Raw genomic sequence first — 25378 nt, 5'->3', positions numbered from 1 at the left:
AACACAGCATCTTTGAATTTGTTTCTTGAAACAAGGTCTCATGTAACCTAGGGTGGCTTCAAATTATGCATAGCCAAGGATGCCTTTGAGTTCTTTATATGCCTGCCTCCACCTCACTAGAACTGAGATTACATCTTTGTATCACCACCCCAGGCTAGATTCATTCATTTATGTATGTTTTTCTACGACAGGGACTCATGGATCACAAGCTGGCCTCAAACTCACTATGTAGCTGAGGATGACCTTGAATTCCTGACCCTCCTGCCACCAACTTCTGAGTGCCGGGATGACAGGTATAAGCAACCATATCCAGCTATTTCGGATCCTTTAAAACATTACTTTCATTAATCCAACATATGTGTGACAGTTATGTGTGTTTTCTGGCATCTGTTTTATACATATATGGTACTATTCTTAGCTTTGAAACACTAAATTTTGTTTTATTTTTGTTTACTGTCATGTACACTAAAATTTTTGTGAAAATTGATGTACATATGAATTGCATAATTAGTCTAATCATTCTTTCTGAAATTGTTAAACTATAGCACATAATGGAGTTTTAGAAGTAGAATCGACATAGCTATAGAGCTATATAGAAGCCCTACTCCTTTCCCCATTTTTATTGAAACAAAACCGAATCATACCCAAGTATCTGGGTACTTTGTCTAGGATCCTTTGCCATTATACTGCAATCCTCCTTCTGCTAAATCAGTTTCTAGTCCTTGAAAAACTTTCTCCCTGAAGAAGGTCATGCTCCATTTCCCTAGCATTTAAGAGGCCAAGATTTTCTGGCTAGTAAATCTAGACTACAATCCATTCAAACCAGCCTACAAAGAACATTTGATCGACATAGCTGGAGACATAGCTTAGTGGCAGAGCAATTCTCTAGCATGCGTGAGGCCCTAGGTTCAATTTGTAACACTGAATAAAAGAGAAAGAAAAGCATTTTCTTTAGTTAAAGACAGTGTATGTGGGTGTTAGGGCACATACCTATAATCCCAGAATTTAGGAAGACTGCTACAAGTTCAAGGCCAGCATGGGTTATATAGCAAGACTCTGTCACACCAAAATAGAAAAAAAAAAAAAAAAACACCAGAAACATGAACATTTAAAAACAATTAACTAAGGGTGTACTAGGGTCTTTGGAAGGTGGAGAGACTATTAGATTTCCCCCTAGACGCCGCAGCCCTATTAACACACTTCTAGCCACTTCGTCCTTCTTTCTTCTCTCCTTTGAGCCTGGGATCCTTGAATCCACAGCAGACATAATTTATTGCATACCAAATAAAATTTACTAGTAAATGTGAGATGTGACATTGCAGCCTACCAATAATTCCAGTTGCTCCATTGCCAGCAATTGTCCACTTAATTGAAATGGCTTCACCAACAGTCTGCAAACTGCAGCTGGTAAAAACAAGCCCCACTTACTATTTTTATATGTCACCCTCCCATGGCAGCACTAAAAATTGTTTTCATATTTCTAGGGAAGTTCTCTTTTGATACATTGTTTTAGGCACAGGATCTCCGGGTTACAGCCCAGGATGCCCTACAATCCACCGTGTCCCAGGTTTGCTTTGAACTCTCCATTTTCCTGCCTGTACCTCCTGAGTGCCAGGTTAGAAGCACATGCCACCACTACCTAGATTTGTAATGCCTGAGAACACTCTAAGGAATAAAGTACCATGACGTGTGAAAAGGGGTTGAAAAATCACAGTTCAATGTTAATGAGGTTTCCCAAAATGCTTAGTTCACTGACCCTTGCTCTACGGCTGCTTTTACAGAACATCGGAGTAGTGAGTGAATGCATGGCCTTGAAACCTCAACTGTGCATAATATTATACTTTACAAGCAAGGTTTATTGATCCTGAGCTATATATAAGAAATACAGACAGGGGTGGTGATGCTGGCCTATTATTATTCCAGCACTCAGGAGGCTGAGGTGGTAGAATTTGGAGCCTAAACCCTGCCTGAGCTACACAGATCATCTCTAAAATTGGATGTGCTTGTTCACACCTGTATGCCCAGCACTCAAAAACCCAAAGCAGGAAGATTGTAAAGTTTGAAGTCAGCTTAGGCTACCTAGCATGTTCTGGGCAAGCCTGGGCTACAGAACAAGATCCTGTCTTAAAACGAAAGAGAGAGAGAGAGAGAGAGAGAGAAAGGAAGGGAGGAAAAGAGGAAGGAAGAGAAAGAAAGCAAAGCACATTAATGTCATAAATCCAGTGGAGTTTGGTGGCACGCCCTGTAATCACGGCCCTTGAGACACTTACGAAGAAAGATAATGAAGTCAAGGCCAGCCTGGGATACATAGTGGATTCAACATAAACCTGAGTTGAATTACACACTGAGACCCTGTCTAAAAATAAAAAGTCACAAATACCTGTGTGAGGGTGCTAACTCCTTACTCTTTATAATCTCTCAGTGAATCTTCCTATAAGAAAGCTAAAAACAAAAAAACAAAAACAAAACAAAACAAAAAAAAAAAAACTATGCTCCCACCTAGCAAAAACTTTCTTTTGACATAGGCTGTCCATAAAGTATACCATCTAAAAAGAGTTTTTAATTAAGGAAGCACTGGTATACAAGAAGAGCTTAGTAAGTCAAAGTGCTGCTAATTCTGGCAAGCTCCAAAGTTATTTCCTCCTTTGCTTCCTCTGTCTTCCCCCAAGAAACGAGCTCTCTTGCTAATGTCATCCAGTCATGTCCACCACCCACCTCTAAAGCTCTGAACTTTAATACCTTATGAAGCAGTAATCACTAGTCCACATCTCCACTACTAGTCTTGGAACTTCATAAGGTCAATATCCATCCGTGACTCACTCTGTGTACTCAACAGCCATGTGAACAAAGATCAGAACATAGTATATGCACAGGTATTCACTGAACTAATGGCATGTGGTCCATGAGCTATATATAGTCTACATTAAGTGTCTTGAGTTTCTGGGGGCTATAAGCAATGAGTCATATCATTTACACTGAACAATGCCTAGAGCAAATACTCAGTAACATCAAAAGATTAAAACTCTTAACATGAAACACACACACAAAAAGGAACAGGCGTGAGGAAATAGATTAGGAGGAAGGCTTGCCTGGCATGCATAAGGAACCTGTATTCTACACTCAGCACATATGCATGCACATATTCCAACACACACACACACACACTCGCACAAAGAGAGAGATACAGAGAGAAGGAGAGGATGCCAGTAAAGGCCCACAGAAAAACAGGCAAAACTGTTTAATCTGTCACAGTTATGGTGCTTTATTCTCTCTTAGTTTAAGTTATCATTGTCATATGCTCAAAAATTATAAATATGTCATATTTGGTGGGTATCAAGCACCTCTGTGCACTGACTTAAATGAACCTAATTATTTGTCCTAAGTTTGCTTTCTGATGCTGTGATAAAAACATTGGCCAGAGCAACTTGAGGAGGAAAGACTTTATTTCTGCCTGCAACTCCCAGGACCCAATTCACCACTGAGGGCAGGAACTCAAGACAGAAACCTGGGCAGGCACTGAAGCAAAGGATAATGAAGGCTGCTTTTTTTTTTTCTCCACCAGTACCAACCACCCAGAAGTGGCACTTAGGCCGGGGCCTCCTATATATCAATCAAGAAAGTATTACCACAGACCTGCCTACACACAGTCTGATGGAGGCAATCCCTCAATTGGTTTTCCCTCTTCCCACACAATTCTTGCTGTGTCAATTTGACAAAAAGAAGAAAAGAAAAGAAAAGAAAAGAAAAGGGAAGGGAAGGGAAGGGAAGGGAAGGGAAGGGAAGGGAAGGGAAGGGAAGGGAAGGGAAGGGAAGGGAAGGGAAGGGAAGGGAAGGGAAGGGAAGGGAAGGGAAGGGAAGGGAAGGGAAGGGAAGGAAGGGAAGGGAAGGGAAGGGAAGGGAAGGGAAGGAAGGGAAGGGAAGGGAAGGGAAGGAAGGGAAGGGAAGGGAAGGGAAGGAAGGGAAGGGAAGGGAAGGGAAGGGAAGGGAAGGGAAGGGAAGGGAAGGGAAGGGAAGGGAAGGGAAGGGAAGGGAAGGGAAGGGAAGGGAAGGGAAGGGAAGGGAAGGGAAGGGAAGGGAAGGGAAGGGAAGGGAAGGGAAGGGAAGGGAAGGGAAGGGAAGGGAAGGGAAGGGAAGGGAAGGGAAGGGAAGGGAAGGGAAGGGAAGGGAAGGGAAGGGAAGGGAAGGGAAGGGAAGGGAAGGGAAGGGAAGGGAAGGGAAGGGAAGGGAAGGGAAGGAAGGGAAGGGAAGGGAAGGGAAGGGAAGGGAAGGGAAGGGAAGGGAAGGGAAGGGAAGGGAAGGGAAGGGAAGGGAAGGGAAGGGAAGGGAAGGGAAGGGAAGGGAAGGGAAGGGAAGGGAAGGGAAGGGAGGAAGGGAAGGGAAGGGAAGGGAAGGGAAGGGAAGGGAAGGGAAGGGAAGGGAAGGGAAGGGAAGGGAAGGGAAGGGAAGGGAAGGGAAGGGAAGGGAAGGGAAGGAAGGGAAGGGAAGGGAAGGGAAGGGAAGGGAAGGGAAGGGAAGGGAAGGGAAGGGAAGGGAAGGGAAGGAAAGGGAAGGGAAGGGAAGGGAAGGAAGGGAAGGGAAGGGAAGGGAAGGGAAGGGAAGGGAAGGGAAGGGAAGGGAAGGGAAGGGAAGGGAAGGGAAGGGAAGGGAAGGGAAGGGAAGGGAAGGGAAGGGAAGGGAAGGGAAGGGAAGGGAAGGGAAGGGAAGGGAAGGGAAGGGAAGGGAAGGGAAGGGAAAGAACCAGCACAGTGTTCAAATAGGACCACATTTCATGGACTAATGGACACACATGTTCATTGCTTAAAGCCTTATCCAGAGCTCTATGCAAAAGCACAGTGGGACAAAGTATTGGCATAAAGTTTCACCTGGGTTAACAACTTCAAGGGAAATTACTGAGTGTTGCAGCTCAGTGTGCCATGTCTCAGGTTTTGCAGGAATGCTAGCCATTTGATTTGACACCAAAATTCATTGTCAATCATTGTCCTGCCTTTTATTGCCAGGTTCCAGAGCCTAAGATGGATCCATGAGCATGAATACAAATCTTATTGCTAAAGTGTGCCCAGGTGAGTAAACTTTTCCAGCCAGGCAACAAGGAAAAAGGCTGTTTCCAACTACTTCTACTTATGTATCTCCTTTCTTTTTTTTTTTAATTAGGTATTTTCTTCATTTACATTTCCAATGCTATCCCAAAAGTCCCCCATACCCTCCCCCCCGACTCCCCTATCCACCCACTCCCACTTCTTGGCCCTGGCGTTCCCCTGTATTGAGGCATATAAAGTTTGCAAGACCAATGGGCCTCTCTTTCCACTGATGGCCGACTAGGCCATCTTCTGATGCATATGCAGCTAGAAACCTTACTGAAATTACACATTCATCAACAGACGTGTTAGTAACCAAAAGATATACGATCAACAACATACTTTTTTAGGCATTTCCATTTTACAAAATTCTTTTAGAATTAATTCTCTTGAGCTTCACAATGACCTTGTAAGGTATAATTACCATCATTAATATAGCAATCTTTTAAATTCCAGTACTATGGATGGAATATAGGGCCTTACATGGGCCTAGCCCACATGCCCAGCCCACCACCAATTTCATATTGTATAAATCTATTATTGTATATTACCATAAAAACTATCAGTATTTACCAAATTGGGACCTTTTAACATTTCTCTCTCAAAGATGTTTTTTCTTAATTTTTGAATTACATTTCATGATTGAAATGGTTTGTGCCAGATCTCAAAATGGGAAAGCCATGACTGGAATCCAGGTCTTTAAATCCAATCCCAGTGTGATGATTTCCTCTTTCCTTCACTCGGGAGGAGCACACCTGTATTGTACCCACCCACCTGCCCTGAAAAAAGTCACAGTGTAAAGAAGCAGAATGTGAGGGACAAATATTACTGTGGTAAAATTAGTAGGAAGCATTCCATCTCTGCCTCTAGCTACTCAAGTGTTTAGAACCTGTATAGCTTAAAGAAAAACAATGAGGCAAGGGTTAATCATGGGGCTTTTAATACCTCTCCATCCTATTATGAGATACATTGACTCTGAAATTAAAAAAATCACTGCCGCAAATTTCAAAGAATCCCCTATCCTAAGAGCTGTCAGACTTGCAGCCCATGTTCAAAGGTTTGAGCCTGATTGCTAACTCTTTCGACTTGTAGTCTCAGAAAACAGAGAAAGAAGACAATCCACTACTTGCCTCTTAATTTACAAAACCTTTGCTCTTCCAGCATGCTTGTAAAACATCACTTGGGAAGTGAAAGCAGAAAGAGCAGCAGTTCAAGGCTAGCCCAATCTTCACATTAAGACCCTGTCTCAAAAAAAAAAAAAAAAAAAAAAAAAAAAAAAAAAAAAAAAAAACAAGACCTGTATGTATAGCTAGCATATGCAAAGACCTGAATTAAGTCCCCATCACTTGGGGAGGGGTGCATGCATTTGGCCTTTCCCAAAAATGTTCTTTTGAACTGAATGTTTACTTATACAATTTAATCACCTGGATATGCCTTAGCTGACCATTTTAAGCATAATTTCACCTTGCCATCCATATCACAGAACCACCTCCTAACTAAATAGCACACCTGTAACGAGCTCATTGCTGGCGAATACTACGAGCAGTTTGCAGTTAGAAGGGATCCACAACCCAAACAGTTGCCCCTTTCCGTGCACAGATTCCTCAAGTTTCTATTTCTGTGGCACAACCTCCAGATCCTCAACCTCTCAGTGAACCCTATTAAGAGGAGACACACCCAAAAACCCTAGCCTACAAGTCTGCGAGGATTAGCATTTTAAATAGCCCATCTTCGAGGTGCCAGTGTACATGTACTCTTGACCAGGCGGCGAGACAAGAAAGCATTAAATGATCCAACTCACTTGAAGAACTCGAAGGAACTTGAACAGTTTATGGATTCTGACCAAAAGTGGCCAGATAACAGCGAATTAGACAACCATGAACTAGAGCTGTCCCAGGAGGAGTACTGGCTCGAAACACCAAAGCTTCTAAGTCTCCCTCAACTCTTGCTTGGCTCTAGAAGCCTGGCACAAGGGACCACACAACCTAGACCTAGGATGAGGTGAGGGTAAATCCACTCAAAACAAAGTTCAAAACAGACAGAGACTCCTTCACAGTGTGACTTTACCTTTCACAATTATCTTTCATTTCAGCCAAGGAGAGCACACTTAATTAATCCTCGCTCTACTTAATCGTTACCCTCCATTCTTTCCCATATATATTTTGGCACAGAGGGTTGGCTTGCTTATTCTCTTTCTCATTGGGGGATGTTAACTATTCTTTTTCTTTGAGCATCCTGACAACTAGCAGAAATAAAAAGGAAGCTCTGACCACGGAAAAAGCAAAGCTAGGTAAAATCCTTTCCTGGCTGCAGCTCCACACCCTAGGTCCTGCATTTTATACCCAGGGGATCTGGGCCCCCCTGGACCATGAACTAGACAGGTCTTTGTTCCACGCTGAAGCGGAATTCAGTAGTAGGTAAAGCCAATCAACGATCATTAGAAAATGATTGGGGAAGGGTACATTTTTACTGCCCCACACTTTTCTTCAATAACTGGAGCCTAGGACAAACATCATTATACTGGAACTAAAGCCTTACATTCCCAATTCTTTAGGGGGTGGTGGGGTAGTTCTTTGGTAAGCATGGAAGTCAGCTTGCACTGCACTGCAGTGTTGCCCTTATCTGACAGGTTGGGCAGGCTGTCTCAATAAGAATCTACTAAGAAAGAGTGAATCCAAAGCTAGAGGGTCTCTGTCCCAGCTACAGATTAAGTCTTACAAAGTCAGAGCCACCAAAGGGAAAGGCCCCAGAGTTCTACTTGTCTTCACCACTTTCCACTTCTACAGACCCCTCTCTCAAATGTTCAGAAACCCATCAGACCCAGAGACCTGGGTTGAGAGTCACTGCAGATCTTCCTAGCCACCCCCTCCCCCCCCCCCCCCCCCCCCGCCTGCCTGCCTTGGTATGGAAAGGTTTAAAGGCCAGAACCACCTACTCAGACAAACAGCTCATGGAAGCCTTCCACTTACTTCTCATAGCGCTGATAAGCGCGCTGCCGTCTTTGATCACGTCTTTGATGAATTTATTGGTCCTCTCCAGCTCCTGTTCATAACACTTGAGCCTCTCGCGGAAATCGGGGCTGTCGAGGTAGCAGTCGCTGAACTCCAGCGGGGGATGCCCCATGATTAGGATAGCGGAGGGGCTAGGGATTAGAAACAAAGAGCGAGAGCATCAGTGGCATAATCGGCAGAATAGACCCAGTGGCTTGTGTTCAGGAGCCACTTCTAGCGACTCTTAGCCTCACTCCCTTTGGAAGGCAGGTACCTGTTCCAATGAAACTCTTGGGAGCGCCCGCTGGTGTGTAGCTGGAGCGCGTAGTCCGGTGGTGGCTGCGGGTGACCAGGAGTGCTTACCAACGTCTTCTGACGCCGGCAGGGTGCAGCCTAGGGAGCAGCACGCCCCCTGGTCATCGTCTCCCCAAAGCACAACGCTGTGTCTCGGGCGTCCCAGGGTAGAGGCGGGGAGAGCACGGGCCCGGGGGCCGCCTCTTTGCGCTCCCAAGCCAGCCGAGGCTTCCTTCCCCGGCTCCCCAAGAGAGGCAGACTGTGCCTCCCCTCCCCCTTCTTAAAGCCAATGCCACCTTTTCACGCTGGCCGAGCCCTAACCCCAAGACCGAACGAGAGCACGGGATCCCTTCGGATGTCTTCCTCGGGTCTTCGGGGCTCGTCGCCCACAACTCGGAAGCTGCAGAGACCGCCTACTGGTTCCCGGGAGCCATCGTGATGTGGGGTTTGGCACTTAGAGAGTTAAGCCCAGCGGCAAGGAAACGTTGCTTTCCTCCAACAACACAGCAGCAGGCAGCGAGAAGAGGAGGGCGACAAAGCTACGCACAATAGCTGTGGTAGCCCGGCGCTTCCCTACGGAAACTGGGGAGCAGTCAGCGCCCTAGGACTCCATCTGGAAAGCGTGGCGGCCTGGGATATGTAGTCTTTCTGTTCTCTCGTACCATGACTCCACCCTGCGGTCTCCCACCAACCCTCCAGGGTGGCCGCTCTCCTAGTTCTACTTCCCTAAGCCGGCCCCAGGCACAACAATCCTAGAGAGGCAGGTGTACCGCCCAGGCCCCCGAGGGTGCGTGCAAAGTTTCCATAAATGTAGCAAAACCCAAAAGGATGGATGATGGGAGGCTGACCCCCACCAGTGTTTGGTTGGATAGTCCTCTTTTTTTTCTTTCCTCTTTCACCCTTCCTCTGACCCACCAACTCTTTTCCTCCTTTTCCTGTGTCTCCTAGTACAAGACGCTAATTCTCATGGGCTTTGGTGCCTACTGTAGCATCTCTTCTAGGTCCAGAAACCTCTGGTGAAGAAACAGAGAGTGGATTTGAACATGGAGAGTAGGGCCTCACAGAGTGGTTTCTGTGACCCAAGTCAATGGTCAGGCTAATAACTACAGCATGTGATTTGCTGTCTGTTAATGGAGAACCTAAAGTTACTATAGATTGTCTTTCTGTTTATCCAAAAGGCCTTTTGTTCATTGTCTATTGTAGGAGAACCTGGACTGCTTATAAAGACAACTCTCAAATTAAGAGTGGCTGCAATTAGGCAAACTAGATTTGCAGCAGTGTTTACATTAAATTATATCAGTAAAAGCAAGAAGGAAAAAAGGGCAATACAGTAATTATAGCTAAGCTACCTGTGTTGATGTCTGCTTGCTCCTGTAACTGATTGATTACCACCAACTGGGTGGCTTTTTTTTTTTTGGTTTTCCCAGACAGGGTTTCTCTGTGTAGCCCTGGCTGTCCTGGAACTCACTCTGTAGACCAGGCTGGCCTCAAACTCAGAAATCCACCTGCCTCTGCCTCCCAAGTGCTGGGATTAAAGGCGTGCACCACCACCACCCGGCTCTGGGTGGCTTAAATTAACACAAATGTATTATTTTAAATTGTGGGAGTGAACACTGGAAATGAACACCACTAAGCTAAAGTCAAGATGTCAGAATGTCTATGTTCTTCTGGACTCCAAGTAAAAATCCATTTCCTTGTTTCTGTAGCTTCTAAAAGCTGCCCTCAAAGCTTTTGTCGATCTTTGAAGTCAACAGTGGTTTACCAGGTCTTTTCTCATGCTACTTTAATGTTACTCCTTTGCCTTCCCTGCTCCTTTTCTGCACTCTTGGAATTACATTAAATTCATAGGATAAGCCAGGATAATCATTTTATCACATGATTCTTAATTTAACCACATCTACATAGTCCTTGTCATTTAAGACAACATATTCACAGGTTCTAGGGATTTACATATCCTGAAGGGCCATTTGTTTACCTTCCACTAAATTGATATAAATCATATAAACTATCATACATGTGTCTGGAGGTGATAGTGCATCCCTTTAATCCCAGAATTCAAGAGACAGAGTAGGCTGATCTTTGAGTTTAAGGCCAGACTGCTCTACATATCTAGTCCAGCCAGGGGATACACGAAATTAAACAGCAATGACAATGAAACACCTCACAAGTCTTCAAAACAGCCTCATAGGGTTGGGATCCTTATACCCATTTAAGGTTGGATTTGCCCCAGAACACACAGCTAATTAAGTGACAATTCTAGAATTGCCTTGTCTGGCTGTTTTTCTAGAAATGATGTTCACAATCATAAATATATCACAGAATGAGGAATCCAGGGAGGGATAGCATTTGAAATGTAAATGAAGAAAATATCTAATAAAAAATTTTAAAAATGAATGTTACAGTGAAAAGAAAGAAAGAAAGAAAGAAAGAAAGAAAGAAAGAAAGAAAGAAAGAAAGAAAGAAAGAAAGAAAGAAAGAAAGAGAAGGAAGGGTCAAATCCCAGAGAAATAGATCTGCGAGAGCAAAGGGTGGTGGGGAGACCACAGGAAGGAATCATGGGATCTACAAAATGAAAGACTACATCCCCCAGGCTGCCACACTTTCCAACTGGAGTCCTAGAGCACTGAATGCTCCCTAGTTTTTCTGTTTCTTTGTTTTGCAGCGCAAGAGTCAAAGCTAGAATCTTGCTAATGCAAGGCAAGAGTTCTGTGAACTGATCCACATCCCCAGCCCCATTGCCTACTTTTATTATTTCAAAGGTTAACAAATGCTGGGGATGTAACTTTGTAGATCACACACCTCAAATGACCAGGACCCTGGTTTATTAGGTGGGGTTTATTTTTGCTGGATTTTTAAAGAGATTGAATGTCACTATATAGCCCAGATGGCCTCAAACTCATGATAGCTTTTCTGCCTCTGTGTCCATAGTGCTGTGATTATAGCTATGTGCCACCAAGCTAAGTTTGATCTCCAGTATTGCAAAGATAGAAATTTAAAAGGTTATCTTTTCTGAGAAAATACCCAAAGTAGACTTTAAATTCACTGTGGGTACATTCAAAGCAAAATAAAATATAACTTCTCACATAATGCTGAAAATTTTTACATTGTTCTACCATTTGATTTTAATTTGACACTGTATATTACATATTCCTCGAAGAATTTTGTCCGCCCATAATATATTTTTATACTTAAAAGTCTGCAATTGATTACCATGTTGAATTTCTTCCCAACAAAAATATTGCCAAAAATAGAAATTAAATTATTTCCTTGTGATAGCTATAAGGCTCCTATATGTAAGTCTCTTGATTTGAGTTATAATTGCAATTATGCATGTAAATTTCTTATATATATGTATATGTGTATATAATTACTCTTAGAATTACATTAAATTCATAGGATAAGCCAGGATAATCATTTTATCACATGATTCTTAATTTAACCACATCTACATAGTCCTTGTCATTTATGACAACATATGCACAGGTTCTAGGGATTTAAATATCCTTAAGGGTCATTTGTTTACCTTCCAATAAATTGATATAAATCATATAAACCATCACACATGTGTATGATGTATATACACACACACACATATAAAATCATCACTACTACTACATTACTACTACTACTATACTGCTACTACACAAAATGATTGGACATGAAACTTCTATAAGAAAGATAGAGAAAGTGTAGGCTAAAGGACCTTGAGTTAAACAAGATTCCTTTAAAAAGAGAAGCAAAACAAAGATTTCTCAGGATCCATATTTTTAACCTCAACATTTAAAATACTGGTTAGTCTGTTTAAGCCTAAGACTTATGCACAAAACCCTCAGTTTGATTCCCAGCACCACACAAAAAAAACTTCTAAGGGCTTAAAGGGACTTGTCAGTATTAAGAGCACATATTACTCTTGCAGAAGACCAGACTTTGGTTCACAGTACCCACATAGGACAATTCACAACTGTCTGAAATGCTAATGCTAGGGGGATCTGAACCTTCTGGCCTCCTTGGCACCTGGACTCACATGCAAATACACACACACACACACAGAGAGAGAGAGAGAGAGAGAGAGAGAGAGAGAGAGAGAGAGAGAAAGAGAGAGAGAATAGCTAGTACACAAACATTCCTTAATATGAGTAATATCTAAGTACTCTTCCATGCTTCTTGTTCTGATAAATAGCACTAAAGGTAGAAAGCCATCAGATTAGTCATAATGATAGTCTTAGGAAACATTCTTAAAGATTAAACACACACACAGTGACACTTGTTCATTGTCAATATAAGACAATAAAAGCCATTCATTATTATTCAGAAAAAAATTGCATTTTGACACACAAAAAAATCTAGTCTCAGAGTATATCACTGATAGAGGCTTGCCTGGCATGCTCAAAGCTATGGGTTCAATTCCCAGCAGAGTTGGTGACCCCCACTAACCTTGTTTGTGCTGGTTTAATATGGTCTCTCAACTTCCTGGATCTTCCTAGACTGAAGTCACTGTCCCCTCTGGGGTTAAAGAACCAAAACCTGAAACCCTGGAGTGATTCAAAGTAGCAAACCACTCTAATGTGGAGTTGCAGGATGTCATCAAGGCTTCATGCCCTTTGACCTGGTTTATCCAGCTGGGGCCTTGATGTTTATCAGTTTGTGTGTCCATCTGTGTGTCCATCATTCATGCTGGAATCAGAATCAAACCATTTGACTTAATGAAGCAGTCATTTAGGTCAGGATCAGTCTCTTGCCATTGCATAATAGTTTGACAACTTGAAAGAAACAGAAACAAGGAAACCAGATGTTGAGCTTGCTCTAGTGGCATATGAACACAAGCACTCGTCTTTTGTTGTTGTTATTATTGTTATTGTTGAATTTTTATTCTATTTTCTTTCTTTTTATTGAAAGCAGATTTTTTCATACAATATATTCTGAACATAGATTCCAGACCCTCATCTCCTCCCACTTACCCATTCACCCTACTCCATGTCTTTTTTCTCTCTTTAGAAAACAGGCAGATAGAAAAAAAACAGAATAGAACAAAACAAACAGAGAAAACAAAAGAAAAAAAAAGGAAAGCACATAAACATGCAAACACTGAGAGAGAGAGAGAGAGAGAGAGAAGAGAGAGAGGCAGGGAGAGAGAAAGGGAGAGAGAGAAGAGAGAGGCAGGGAGAGAGAGAGGGAGAGAAAGAGAGAGAACAGAGAGAGACAGAGAACAGACACAGACAGAAAGAGAGAGAGGGAGGGGAATATAAATAATATAAATGAGAGAGGAAATTACATTCTGGATGTAATACATGAGAGAATAAAAAAGAAAGAATGCAAAGTAAGAAGCCATAATAAACAAGCAAAAGAACAGTAAAGTTTTAAAAAGAAAAAAAAAAAAAAAAAAGCCCAGGCAAACCATTATGAGATAAATATCTCCCAAAATAACACTGTGTTCCTTTTTTTTTTTTTTTTTTGAGTTGCCCATCCATTACTTGGCATGGGACTTGCCCTTAAGTATGGATTATATGAAACTCTGTTGGAGAAAACTAATCTTTTCTTTGCTAGTGATAATGAATTGAAGATAGCGTATGGGTTATGAAGAAGAACCGGGGCTTGTGTCCGCCTCTCAGAGCTGGGATCCCAACTGGCAGGCACACACACACACACACACACACACACACACCAGTGCTAGCCTCTGTGAGTTTATATAGGTGTCAGTCCTGCTGTATCTAGGAGGCCTTGTTTCCTTGATGTCCTCCATCCCCACTAGCTCTTACATTCTTCTGCCTTCTCTTCTGCAACATTCCCTGAGACCTGAAGGGAGAGGTTTGATGGAGACATTCCATTTAAGATTGGATGTTCCAAGGTCTCTTACTCTCTACACATTGTACAGTTGTAGGTCATTTTTTTCATATTTTTCATATTTTCCCATTTACTGCAAGTGAAAATTTTTCTGATGATGGCTAAACAAGACACTGATTATGGGTATAACAGAATGTCATTAGGAGTCAATATATTGAGACATTGCTTTAGCATAACAATAGTATTTGGTTTTTGCCTAGGTCCATGATCTATCCAATTTTGGGTTCCTGGCTAACAGAGCAGTATCAAACATGGATTCCATCTCATGGACTGGGCCTTAAATCCAACCAGATAGTGATTGGTTACTCATACAACTTTTGTGCCAGTATTGTGCCAACAGATCATGTAAGCAGGGTCACCATTGTAGATTGAAGGGTTTCTAGCTGATGTGTTTACCTTTCTCTTCTGGTAATTTGATAATTCCATTTAGATTTATTCCATATATATGTTATCACATATATGTTAAATGTATATATTCTTAATGTGTACATGTTAAGAACTTTCTACAATAGTAGGTTTCTATATGACCCCCCCAGATGACCCTTAGTATTAGCTGTCTCTCCCCATATTCCCTGTCCTACCTCCCTCTTTCCTCCCCCTCTCCATTTAACCCTCCTGTTTCAGCTTCCTCCCACTCCACATCCCTTTGTAACTCTCTATTCTATTTCCCCTTCCTAAGTAAAGCCTCCCCTATCCTCCTAGTCCTTACTCCTAAGGTTAGACCTAACCTTTATGGTTACATGGATTGCCTATCAAAGGACAAAACTACTTCTCATCTCATCACTCAGTCAACACATTGAAGTAGGAGGGTCACAAACCCCAGGCCAGCTGAATCTACCTAGATCATTTCTTTAAAACACACACAAACAACAAAGCCAGCCCCCCTCAGTTGCTATGGGGCTTTAAGAAAGAAACATCACCTTTGCTAAGAAAGCCAAACCATGTTAACTTCCTATGTCAGCTTCTGCTTCATTTCTCCATCTGGGACCATGGTTAGTTTCATTAAAATATTTCTTTAAAATGCTTGTTGATTGTTTACTCTTCTCTGTATATAAAAAGTTCATTTTTATTTAAAAAAATTGCGTGGGACTCTGGAGTAAAGGATAATTTTCCAAATTACATTTTTTCTGCTTCAGTAATATTAAGTATGGTTTAAAAGAATGTGTCCTGGTCATATAAAATAATATTTTTTAGTCTCTATGTTTCAAGAATCTAAAGGTCTGTGTCCTGGAATATTAAAGCCCTCCTTCACAAGCTAGTAAAGTAGCTAAGACTGCCATGTGGTCTGCATTGAGTTTATATGTAACAAAACTAATGGGAAAACTTAGGTGATGAGAAAAAAAAGGCTGACAAAGACTAATGCCTTATGATCTCATTTTCTTCGTGCAACAGTTTTATGAAGAAGGTCCTGGTGTCCATTTCATTTTACGCACAAGCACCTGAAATGCAGGAGTTAAACTGGTCGGCTCGGATTACTAGAGAATAACCCAGGCTTGAAGAATCTGAAGCCATTTTTTTTCTTTTCTTGCCATTGTAATTCAGACTAACAAACACATAAGCATCTAATCTCCAACCCCTCGCGTTTGGGATGGGCACACATGGAACTTCAATATGGAAAAAAAAAAGCAGTTTTTGCTCACTTGCTGGTAACTATAGCAAATGATTCAAATTTATCCAAGGTGGAAGATTAACAAGGCTGAAGAGCTGGATGACAGACTGGCTCCTATGACCACATGTTCAACTCTAGAATTTCCAGAACGAACAGAGCAGGCTATAAAACACTGGGCCTAACTGTTTGCTGCCTCACCACACTGGAGCCTAGCCTTAGTTCCAGCCTGGCCTAAAGCCTTTACTACCATTGGCTCCATTCCCAGTCCAGTTTTGGCACTCGTCTGGTCCCTGCCCTGACTTGAGTTGGCCTAGTTTCTTTCCTTAGCTAAAGCCAAGACTTAAAAAGTTTTAGGAGCCTAGATCCAGCAAAATTTCCAAGGAAGGAACAATCCTCTTCCAAAGTTTGTGCACATGCAAGTCCCAACTCATTCCCTTACCCATATTCCCTTCAGTGTTTTGTTTTGGTTTTAAATCTTTTATTTATTTATTTATTTATCTATCATATGTGAGTACACTGTAGCTGTCTTCAGACACACCAGAAGAAGGCATCAGATCTCATTACAGATGGTTGTGAGGCACCATGTGGTTGCTAGGATTTGAACTCAGGACCATTGGAAGAGCAGCCAGTGCTCTTAACTGCTGGAGCATCTCTCCTGCCCCCTTTCAGTGTTTCTTGGTGAAAAAAATAGCTTTAACACATGCCTATTTTATGAGGAGGATGAGGCAGGAGGCTTACTTAAGCCCAGGAGTTCAAGACCAGCCTGGGCAGTATGGTAAGACCCTGTGTTTATAAACCAATGTTAATAATAATACACAGTCACCAAAACTTTAGGAGGGAGGTGTGGGTTGGTGTGTGTGTGTGTGTGTGTGTGTGTGTGATTGTTGCTTTATTCTTTGTAATTTGGGGGACTAAAACCCAGCCCTTGCACATGCCAGGTAAGCACTCTGTCACTGAACTACACACCCTGGAACACATATATCACATGACCACAGACACACACACGCACACGTATGTGGAGGTCAGAGGGTGACTTTGTGAAGTTGCTTCCTTCTGTCCATCTTTACGTGGGTTCCAGATGATAAGCATGTACAACAAGCACTTTTACCAATCAATTTTTTTCTTTTTTTCAATTACTTTATTTTTTACACTCCATATTTTATTCCCCTGCTTCTGATCCACCCACCCCCGACTGTTCCACATTCCATACCTCCTCCCCATGCCCCTGTCTCTTCATAGATATTCTCACCCCCCACCCCACCTGACCTCTAAACTCCCTGGGGCCTCCAGTCACTTGAATGTTAGGTGCATCATCTCTGAATGAACACAGACCTGGAAGTCCTCTAATATATGTGTGTTGAGGGCCTCATATCAGCTGGTGTATGCTTTCTGTGTTAGTGATCCAGTGTTTGAGAGATCTTGGGGGTCCAGATTAATTGAGGCTGCTGGTCCTCCTACAAGGTCACCCTTCTCCTCAGCTTCTTTCAGCTTTCCCTACTTCAACAACAAGGGTCAGCTGCTTCTGTCCATTGGTTGTGTCTAAATGTCTGCATCTGACTCTTTCAGCTGCTTGTTGGGTCTTTCAGAGGGCAGTCATGATAGATCCCTTTTTGTGAACACTCCATAGTTTCAGTAATAGTGTCAGGCCCTGGGACTTCCTCTTGAGCTGGATTCCACTTTGGGCCTGTCTCTGGACCTACTTTTCCTCGGGCTTCTCTCCATTTCTATCCCTATAAAAATAACACCCTTCACAATAGCCACAAATAATATAAAATATCTTGGGGTAACTCTAACCAAATAAGTGAAAGACCTATATGACAATAACTTCAATTCGAAGACGATCTCAGAAAATGGAGAGATCTCCCATGCTCATGGATTGACAGAATTAACATAGTAAAAATGGCCATCCTACCAAAGGCAATCTATAGATTCAATGCTATCCCCATCAAAATCCCAACACAATTCTTCAAAGACATGGAAAGAGCAATTCTCAAATTCATCTGGAAAGGCAAAAAAACTCAGAATAGCAAAAACAATTCTTAACAATAAAAGAATGGCTGGGGGAATCACCATCCCTGACCTCAAGCTTTACTACAGAGCAATAGTGATAAAAACTGCATGGTATTGGTACAGAGACAGACACATTGATCAATGGAATAGAATTGAAAACCCAGAAATAAACCACACACTTACAGTCACTTGATCTTTGACAAAGACACCAAAAATATACAACAGAAAAAAGAAAGCATCTTCAATAAATGGTACTGGTCTAAATGGCTGCCTGTATGTAGAAAAATGAAAATAGACCCATATTTGTCACCTTGTACAAAGCTCAAGTCCACGTGGATCAAGGACCTCAACATAAAACGCTATACACTGAATATAATACAAGAGAAAGTGGGAAAGAGCCTTGAACTCATTGGCACAGGGGGAAATTTCCTAAACAGAACTCCAATGGCTCATGCTCTAAGATCAAGAATTGATAAATGGGACCTCATGAAACTTGGAAAGCTTCTGTAAGGCAAAGGACATAGTCTATAAGACAAATTGGCAACCTACAGACTACATCCAATAGAATGCAAAGTAAGAAGCCATAATAAACAAGCAAAAGAACAGTTGTTATGGGGCTTTATATATCCAAAATATATAAAGAACTCAAGATGTTAGTCACCAAAAAAAACAAACAACCCAATGAAAAATGGGGTATAGAACTAATCTGAGAATTCACAACTGAGGAATCTTGAATGGCTGAGAAGCACTATAAGTCCTTAGTGATCAGAGAAATGCAAACCAAAACAACCCCGAGATTCCACCTTACACCAGTCAGAATGGCTAAGATCAAAACCTCAGGTGACAACACATGTTGGAGAGGATGTGAAGAAAGAGAAACACTCCTCCACTGCTGGTGGGATTGCAAACTGGTACAACCACTCTGGAAATCAATCTGGAGTTTCCTCAAAATATTGGAGGTAGATCTACCTGAAGACCCAGCTATACCACTCTTTGGGAATATACTCAAAAGATGCCCCACCATGCTACAGGGGCACATGTTCCACTATGTTCATAGCAGCCTTATTTGTAATATACAACAGAAAAAAGAAAGCATCTTCAATAAATGGTGCTGGTCTAACTGACTGTCTGTCCATGTGGATCAAGGACCTCAACATAAAACCCTATACACTGAAGCTGGAAACAACCTAGATGTTCCACGACAGAAGAATGGATACAGAAAATGTGGTTCATTTACACAATGGAATACTACTCAGCTATTAAGAATGAGGATGTTATGAGTTTTGCAGGCAAATGGATGGAACTTGAAAATATCATCCTAAGTGAGGTTAACTCAGACCCAAAAGGACATGCATGGTATGTACTCACTAATAAGTGGATATTAGCCAAAAAAAAAAGTACAGAATACCCAAGATACAGTCCACAGAACTCAAAAAGGCCCACCAAGTTTTAAAATTTTTTGGATTTCTCGTTTTTTCAGTACACTCTCACTTTAGCAGAGCCATGTCAAAACTACTTATTGAGGGCTGGAGAGATGACTCAACAGTTAAGAGCACTGACTGTTCTTCCAGAGGTCCTGAGTTCAATTCCCAGAAACCACATGGTGGCTCACAACCATCTGTAATAGGATCTGATGCCCTCTTCTGGTGTGAAGACAGCTACAGTGTACTCACAAATAAAATTCATTTTTTAAAACAAAACCTACTTATTGGTAGACACCTGGGTATTTTCTGTGTTCAATTTGTTTCCCAGTTAGCAACAGTTTAGAGGGAGGGGAGGCTGCATTGTTTGTAAGAAGTTTTGTGGGTATAATAAAGGCACAGTTATATTACTTTTGACATTTTTTAAACTTTTCAACCTTGAAGTCCAATGTGCTACTCCACTTTATTCTATTTCAGAAAGTAGAGTCAGATGTAATAGTGCACATCCATAACTCCACTAGTAGAAAGGTCGAGACAGGAGGAGAGGATGGAGAAGCAGAGGAGTGGAGCAAAGACTTACTTACCTGTTGAATGACTACAGCCTTTGGAAAAGTTCCCCGAGGCTCCTCTGAATAAGCACAAACTATGTTTTAATGTTCTGCTAATGGTCCTTGTTACTTCATTTTGCATTTGGTGTTTGCTGTGATGCACACTCTAATGTTCTTTGAGATATGGGTTTGGGCCTGAAAATAATGAAGACTAATTAAATGGGAGGCTACTGGCCAGTGGCTGGAGCATACAATTCTAGCTATGCAGAGCAGGAAGCAGGAGGGTCACAAGATACAGGCCAGTCTGGGCAATTTATGGAAAAAAGAGATAGACAGAAAGGGAGGGAAGAGGAAATGGGGAGGGAAGGAAGGGGAGGAGAGAGGAGAGGAGAGGAGAGGAGAGGAGAGGAGAGGAGAGGAGAGGAGAGGAGAGGAGAGGAGAGGAGAGGAGAGGAGAGGAGAGGAGAGGAGAGGAGAGGAGAGGAGAGGAGAGGAGAGGAGAGAGGAGACACACCAATGTGGGGACAAGGGATAGAGAAACCAATGGGGAAAGACTCAGAAAATCTGAATTTTTACTTAATTTACTTTTTTACCCTTGCATTGCTAGGAATGGAAAGAACCCATAACTTCATGCATCCCAAGCAAGTACTCTACCACTGAGCTACATCCCCAGCCCCAAACCACTACATACTAGTTTCATCTTTTATCTGATTTAAGGCTAATAGTGAAATGAATTGTAATTTAATAACTAGCATTTACACTACGCTGTATGTGAGGCCATTTTCATTCATGTCATAGAACCACTAGAAAGATAATATCAGAAAAGTAACTGAACTGTTTTCCAACAGCTTTCTAACTCTAATTCACTTCCTTTTACAATAAAAGACAAATGCTCAAAATAATATGTCACTGACTACAAACTAAAGTGCAGTCATACTCACAGTAAAATCCCAAGATATGAAATTTAAAAGCATGGTGGTGCCAACCCACACCCCAGCCATTCAGGAGGCCAAGGTAGGAGGATCCCAAGTCCCGGAGCAGACTGAGTAGCTTATTGTCACCATATCTCAGTAGCCATGAGGGTAGGAATGCATCTCAGTGGCAGAGAGAGCTTGATTTTCAGAACCAGAATTTTTAAATGAAATCAGAAGCTGGGTATACAAAGAGTACACATGGAGGGACCCTTGGCTCCAGCCACATATGTAGCAGAGGATAGCCTTATCTGACATCAATGGGAGGAGAAGCCCTTGGTTCTCTGAAGGGTCTAGTGTGGTGAGATGGGAGTGGGTGAGTGGCTGGGTCGGGGAGCATCCTCTTAGAGGCAAAGGGAAGGGGGATGGAATGGGGTTTGCGGAGGGGAAACTGGGAAAGGGGAAAACACTTGAAAAGTAAATAAATAAAATGTCCAACAAAAACAAAGTTGGGTATAATAGCTGCTGAGTGAAATCCTAGCTCTTAGAAGGCTAAGGCAGGATCAGTGCAGACAGTATGAGGCATTGTGGGATACACTGAGTTCAAGATAGTCCTGAGCTACTAAAAGAGACCCTGTTTCAAAAGAACCCTCTTAATGTACAATTCTAAGGCAGTGTTAACAGGTCTTTCTCAAAAATTTACAAGCAAGTTTTATGCCAGAAATTTTATAAGATGACATTGTGAATAAGTCAGTAGAAACACAGCGTACAGGCGGTGGACACATAACACATACACAGTGTAAACATACCACGTAGTCAGTGAACACGCACAATTATGCAGTGGACAAACACCACATTGTAAGCGCACACACAACATATAATGAAGAACACACAATACACAGGCAGTGGACACACACCACACAGGTGTTGGATTGTCTAAAGAAAAGAAAGGCAAAGGGCATCCACCCATCCCTCAGTGGCAGGGTGGCTGGAAGACCTAGAAAGCACCACAAAGCTGGAAAACGAACACCAAGATGCCCTGGCAAAGGCTCAATATATGCCTGTCATGCTTGCCCTATCCCATTATGGTACCAACACTAACCACAGGAAGGAAGCTAGCTTCACTCAGCCTTGCTAAGAATGGTGAATGAATTTGCATTTCAACCATCAGAGAGAGCTCGATTAGACCACCAAATTGTGCTGCTTATTTTTAGGTTTCTTTGGGTGGGTTTTGAGCAGCAGAGGAAGGTTGCCAGACATTTTGAGATTGGCTTGATCTACATCATGAGCTCCAGGCTGCCCTCTGCTCTGTATAGAGACCCTGTTTCAAAACAAATTGAACTTCAAGTTAGTAATGTTAATTACTACAAGGAAACCAGATCCCAACATTATTAGCACTTCCTGTGTCTGAGTCATCTGCCTGGTCCCTGCAACTACAATGATGCATTTATATCATCCTCCAGATGAGGAAACTGGAACTCAGAAAGGTGAACTAGCATATCTAAAGTGCACTTAGAATCCACCCCAATCACTCTGAGCAAGAACATCCTCTTTTTCCACCCCCAGTGGATACCCAAGGCTTTATAGATTCAAAGCAAGTATCTCTGATGTTTACCACCAACTAGTTTGATTTTCATTTTGAGAAGACTCGTGCAAAGTTGCTTTGACTGACCTTGAACTCACCCTCTAGTCCAGGCAGACCTTGGACTCGCGATTCTCCTACTTCAGCTTCCCGAGTAGCTGGGATTACAGGCCTCAACCCACAGGTTCGGCAAAAATTTCATCCTGACTTTTGTACTGAAATGTCATTTTATTCCATTGGAAAAGCGTTAAGAACTTTTTGTTGTTGTTGTTTCTAGATAGGGTCTAATTATGTAGCTCTGGCTGTCTTGGAACTCACTCTGTAGACCAAGTTGGCCTTGAACTCACAGAGGTTTGCATGCCTCTGCCTCCCAACTGTACTAAATGTAACTAAAATGATGTATAATGTATATCTGGCTTTTAAGAAATTCTTGAAAGCTGTTGTCCACAGGAAAACTCCAGTCTCTTGTAGCCTATGGAATGATACAATACTGTGAATATCTCCATGTCCTGCTATCTCTACTTTATGCCCCCTTTCCCACCTGGGTACCATAGAACCATCCAGTTTGTGTACTGTATTCGGGTACCAGCCTGGTAGGAACTTTGTTCACTTATTTCATTTGTTGATTGTTTGGGGATTTTAGAAGGCAAGGTCTTGCTACCTACCCAGGCTGACCTCAAATTTGGGGCAAACATCTTCACTCAGCCTCCCAAGTTCTGGTATTACAGGTATGTTCTACTGTGTCCATATGTGCACTGTGCACTGTGTTTGTTTTTGTTTGGTGTGTGTGGTGAGGGGTGAGGAGTATACATGTATGTGCATGATTGTGGAGGACAAAGGTCAACCTCAAATGCCATTTCTTAGGCACTATTTACTTTTTTAAAAAAAAACAGCATTTCTCAATGGCCAGGGTTCATTGCTTAGGCTAGACTGGCAAGTCACCATTCTCTAATAACAGGCCTTTCTTCCCCTCTCCAGACCTGGGGTGACAAGCACACACCACCACTCCTAGCATTTTGACATAGGTTCTGGCATTTACAGATTCAGCCATCTCTCTAGCCTGTTTTATTTATTTATTTATTTATTTATTTATTTATTTATTTATCTATCTATTTTTGGTTTGGGGATTTTTTTTGTTTGGTTTTTGTTTTGTTTTGTTTCGTTGTAATTGTTGTTGTTGCTGCTGCTATGGGGTAGTCTCAACTGTGTAGCTCAGGCTGGCTATGAACTAACTCATAGCCATCCTGCTGCCTAGGCCTTCTGAGTGCTGGGATCACAAGTGTGAACAAGTCTCCGCCCCCCTCCTCCCTCTCCTTCCTCCTTTCCCTTCCCCAACCTTGTGTGTGTGTGTGTGTGTGTGTGTGTGTGTGTGTGTGTGTGTGTATGTAGAAGACAAAATAGCGTATAATGATATTAAAAATTCTACACAGCCTGGACTGGAGGCTGGAGAGACAGCTCAGCTGGTGAAATACTTGCTACATAAAAAGGAAGATCAGAATTTGAATCCCTAGTGCCCATGTAAAGGCTGAGTGTGCTGCCATACCCTTGAAATCCTACCACTGGGGCGAGAGCACTGGCAGATCCCACTTGCTTACTACCCAGCCAGTTTAGTTAGGTTCAGTGAAAGACCTTGTCTCAAAAATAAATAAATAAATAAATAAATAAATAAATAAATAAGAGGTGAGGAGGGGGCTGAAGAGATGGCTCAGCGGGTAAGAGCACTGGCTGCTTTTCCAGAGGTCCTGAGTTTAATCCCCAGCAACCACATAGTGACTCACAAGCACCTCTAATGGGATCCAATCCCCATTTCTGGTGTTCATGAAGACAGAGCACCCATGCAGATAAAAGACACAAATAAATACAGCCTTTAAAAAAGTAAGGCAGGAGAAGCAATTTAATTGGACATTCTGATGTTAAGTTCAGGCCTCCACACACAGCTGGCACACACAGTGAGGACTCCTACACAGATACAAAAATCCCACTGAGCCCAAAGATGTGGGGAGAGTTGATTGACCAAGAATTCTATGAAGAAGCATTAGACTATTTAGTGAGAAACCATGTTTGAAATAGCACATCATTTGCTATTATATCATTGACATGGAGTCATGAAGACTCTTTGAGTCTCAGCATGTAGTGGATACTGGCTTCAGGCTTTCTACTCCCCTGCCTCCGACTCAGGAGTATTTAGATTACTGTGATACAGTGAGTAGAAATGTTGAAGGTGAAAGTTACCAAATTGTGCACTTCTATTTTAAGAAGTTAAAAATCTCTGGGAATTGGCAGCTTAGCTCAAGGGTATACACATATCACCAGCTCTGTACATATTTGAAAAAAATTGATACAACTGAAAACTTGGAATTTTCCTCTAACCAATATGGTACTGAAACATATAGGTTTATATAACAACTTTTTTGAGATATACTTTATACAACATAGAGTTTACCCTATTAAATGTACACATCATTAAGTTTTAGTATTTTCACAAAATTTAATTCACACAATTGATCAACTATCACCACAATAAATTTTAGAGCAATTTATCACTTAAAATAACTGCGCCCCCTCCTGACTAGGCACTGGACAAAGAGACACCTTGTTGGTGGTGTTCTTTTATCAGTCAGGGACAGAGCAGATGGCAGTCCTTTGTTCATCCTAAACTGATGCCTGACTTGGTGGCCAAAGCTGTTTTATGCCTAGGGACACATAAAAAATCAATTCAAATGAAATCAAATCCAGGCAGCATAGAAAGGGACGAGGAAGACAGAGACCTGTGTTCTTCCATGCCACACAGTATGGGCTGAGAAAGACACCCACAGATCTGATCTCAGTCCAATGCCACAGGAGGACCGATCAACCAGGAGCCCAGCATTGTATGACCAGCCTGCAGCAGGAGTCACCACATTATACAAGTATGCGGTGGACAGGTGGGAGAAAAAGAGAAGCGGAGCAGCTTGAGCGTTATGAAGAGAGATGGAACTGGAGACTCAAGAGTGGAGAGGAGCAGCCTGTTCTGAGTGGCCAGCCCTGACACCTGGGTAGAGTCCCAGTCTAAGTTGCCACTGAAGGCCATGTCTGAGTCTGTGGCTACTCAGAGGCT

At 42.2% G+C, this 25378-nt stretch overlaps 1 protein-coding gene and 1 non-coding gene across 2 annotated transcripts in view; one reads left to right on the top strand and one right to left on the bottom strand.

Annotated features, from left to right (window-relative positions):
- The window catches only part of Ophn1 (oligophrenin 1), a 351191-nt gene extending 342241 nt beyond the window's left edge, over positions 1 to 8950 (bottom strand). The window contains exons 1-2 of the mRNA XM_021152888.3: positions 8340 to 8950; positions 8045 to 8217 (exon numbers count right to left, since the gene is read on the bottom strand). Coding sequence (XP_021008547.1) covers positions 8045 to 8198 — 154 coding nt within the window. The 5' untranslated portion in view covers positions 8199 to 8217; positions 8340 to 8950. The remainder of the gene's footprint in view (positions 1 to 8044; positions 8218 to 8339) is intronic.
- Positions 8951 to 24847: 15897 nt separating this feature from the next.
- Positions 24848 to 24988, top strand: LOC115030175 (small nucleolar RNA SNORA48). Its single transcript, XR_003835796.1, has one exon. It is a non-coding gene; the product is annotated as a small nucleolar RNA SNORA48 (small nucleolar RNA).
- The last annotated feature ends 390 nt before the right edge of the window (positions 24989 to 25378 follow it).

This window comes from Mus caroli, unplaced genomic scaffold (assembly GCF_978045245.1).
Source record: "Mus caroli unplaced genomic scaffold, Mus_caroli_1 scaffold_5, whole genome shotgun sequence".
Lineage (NCBI taxonomy): Eukaryota > Metazoa > Chordata > Mammalia > Rodentia > Muridae > Mus > Mus caroli.
Note: the sequence above shows the minus strand (reverse complement) of the source record. Positions and strands in the feature narration are given on the sequence as shown.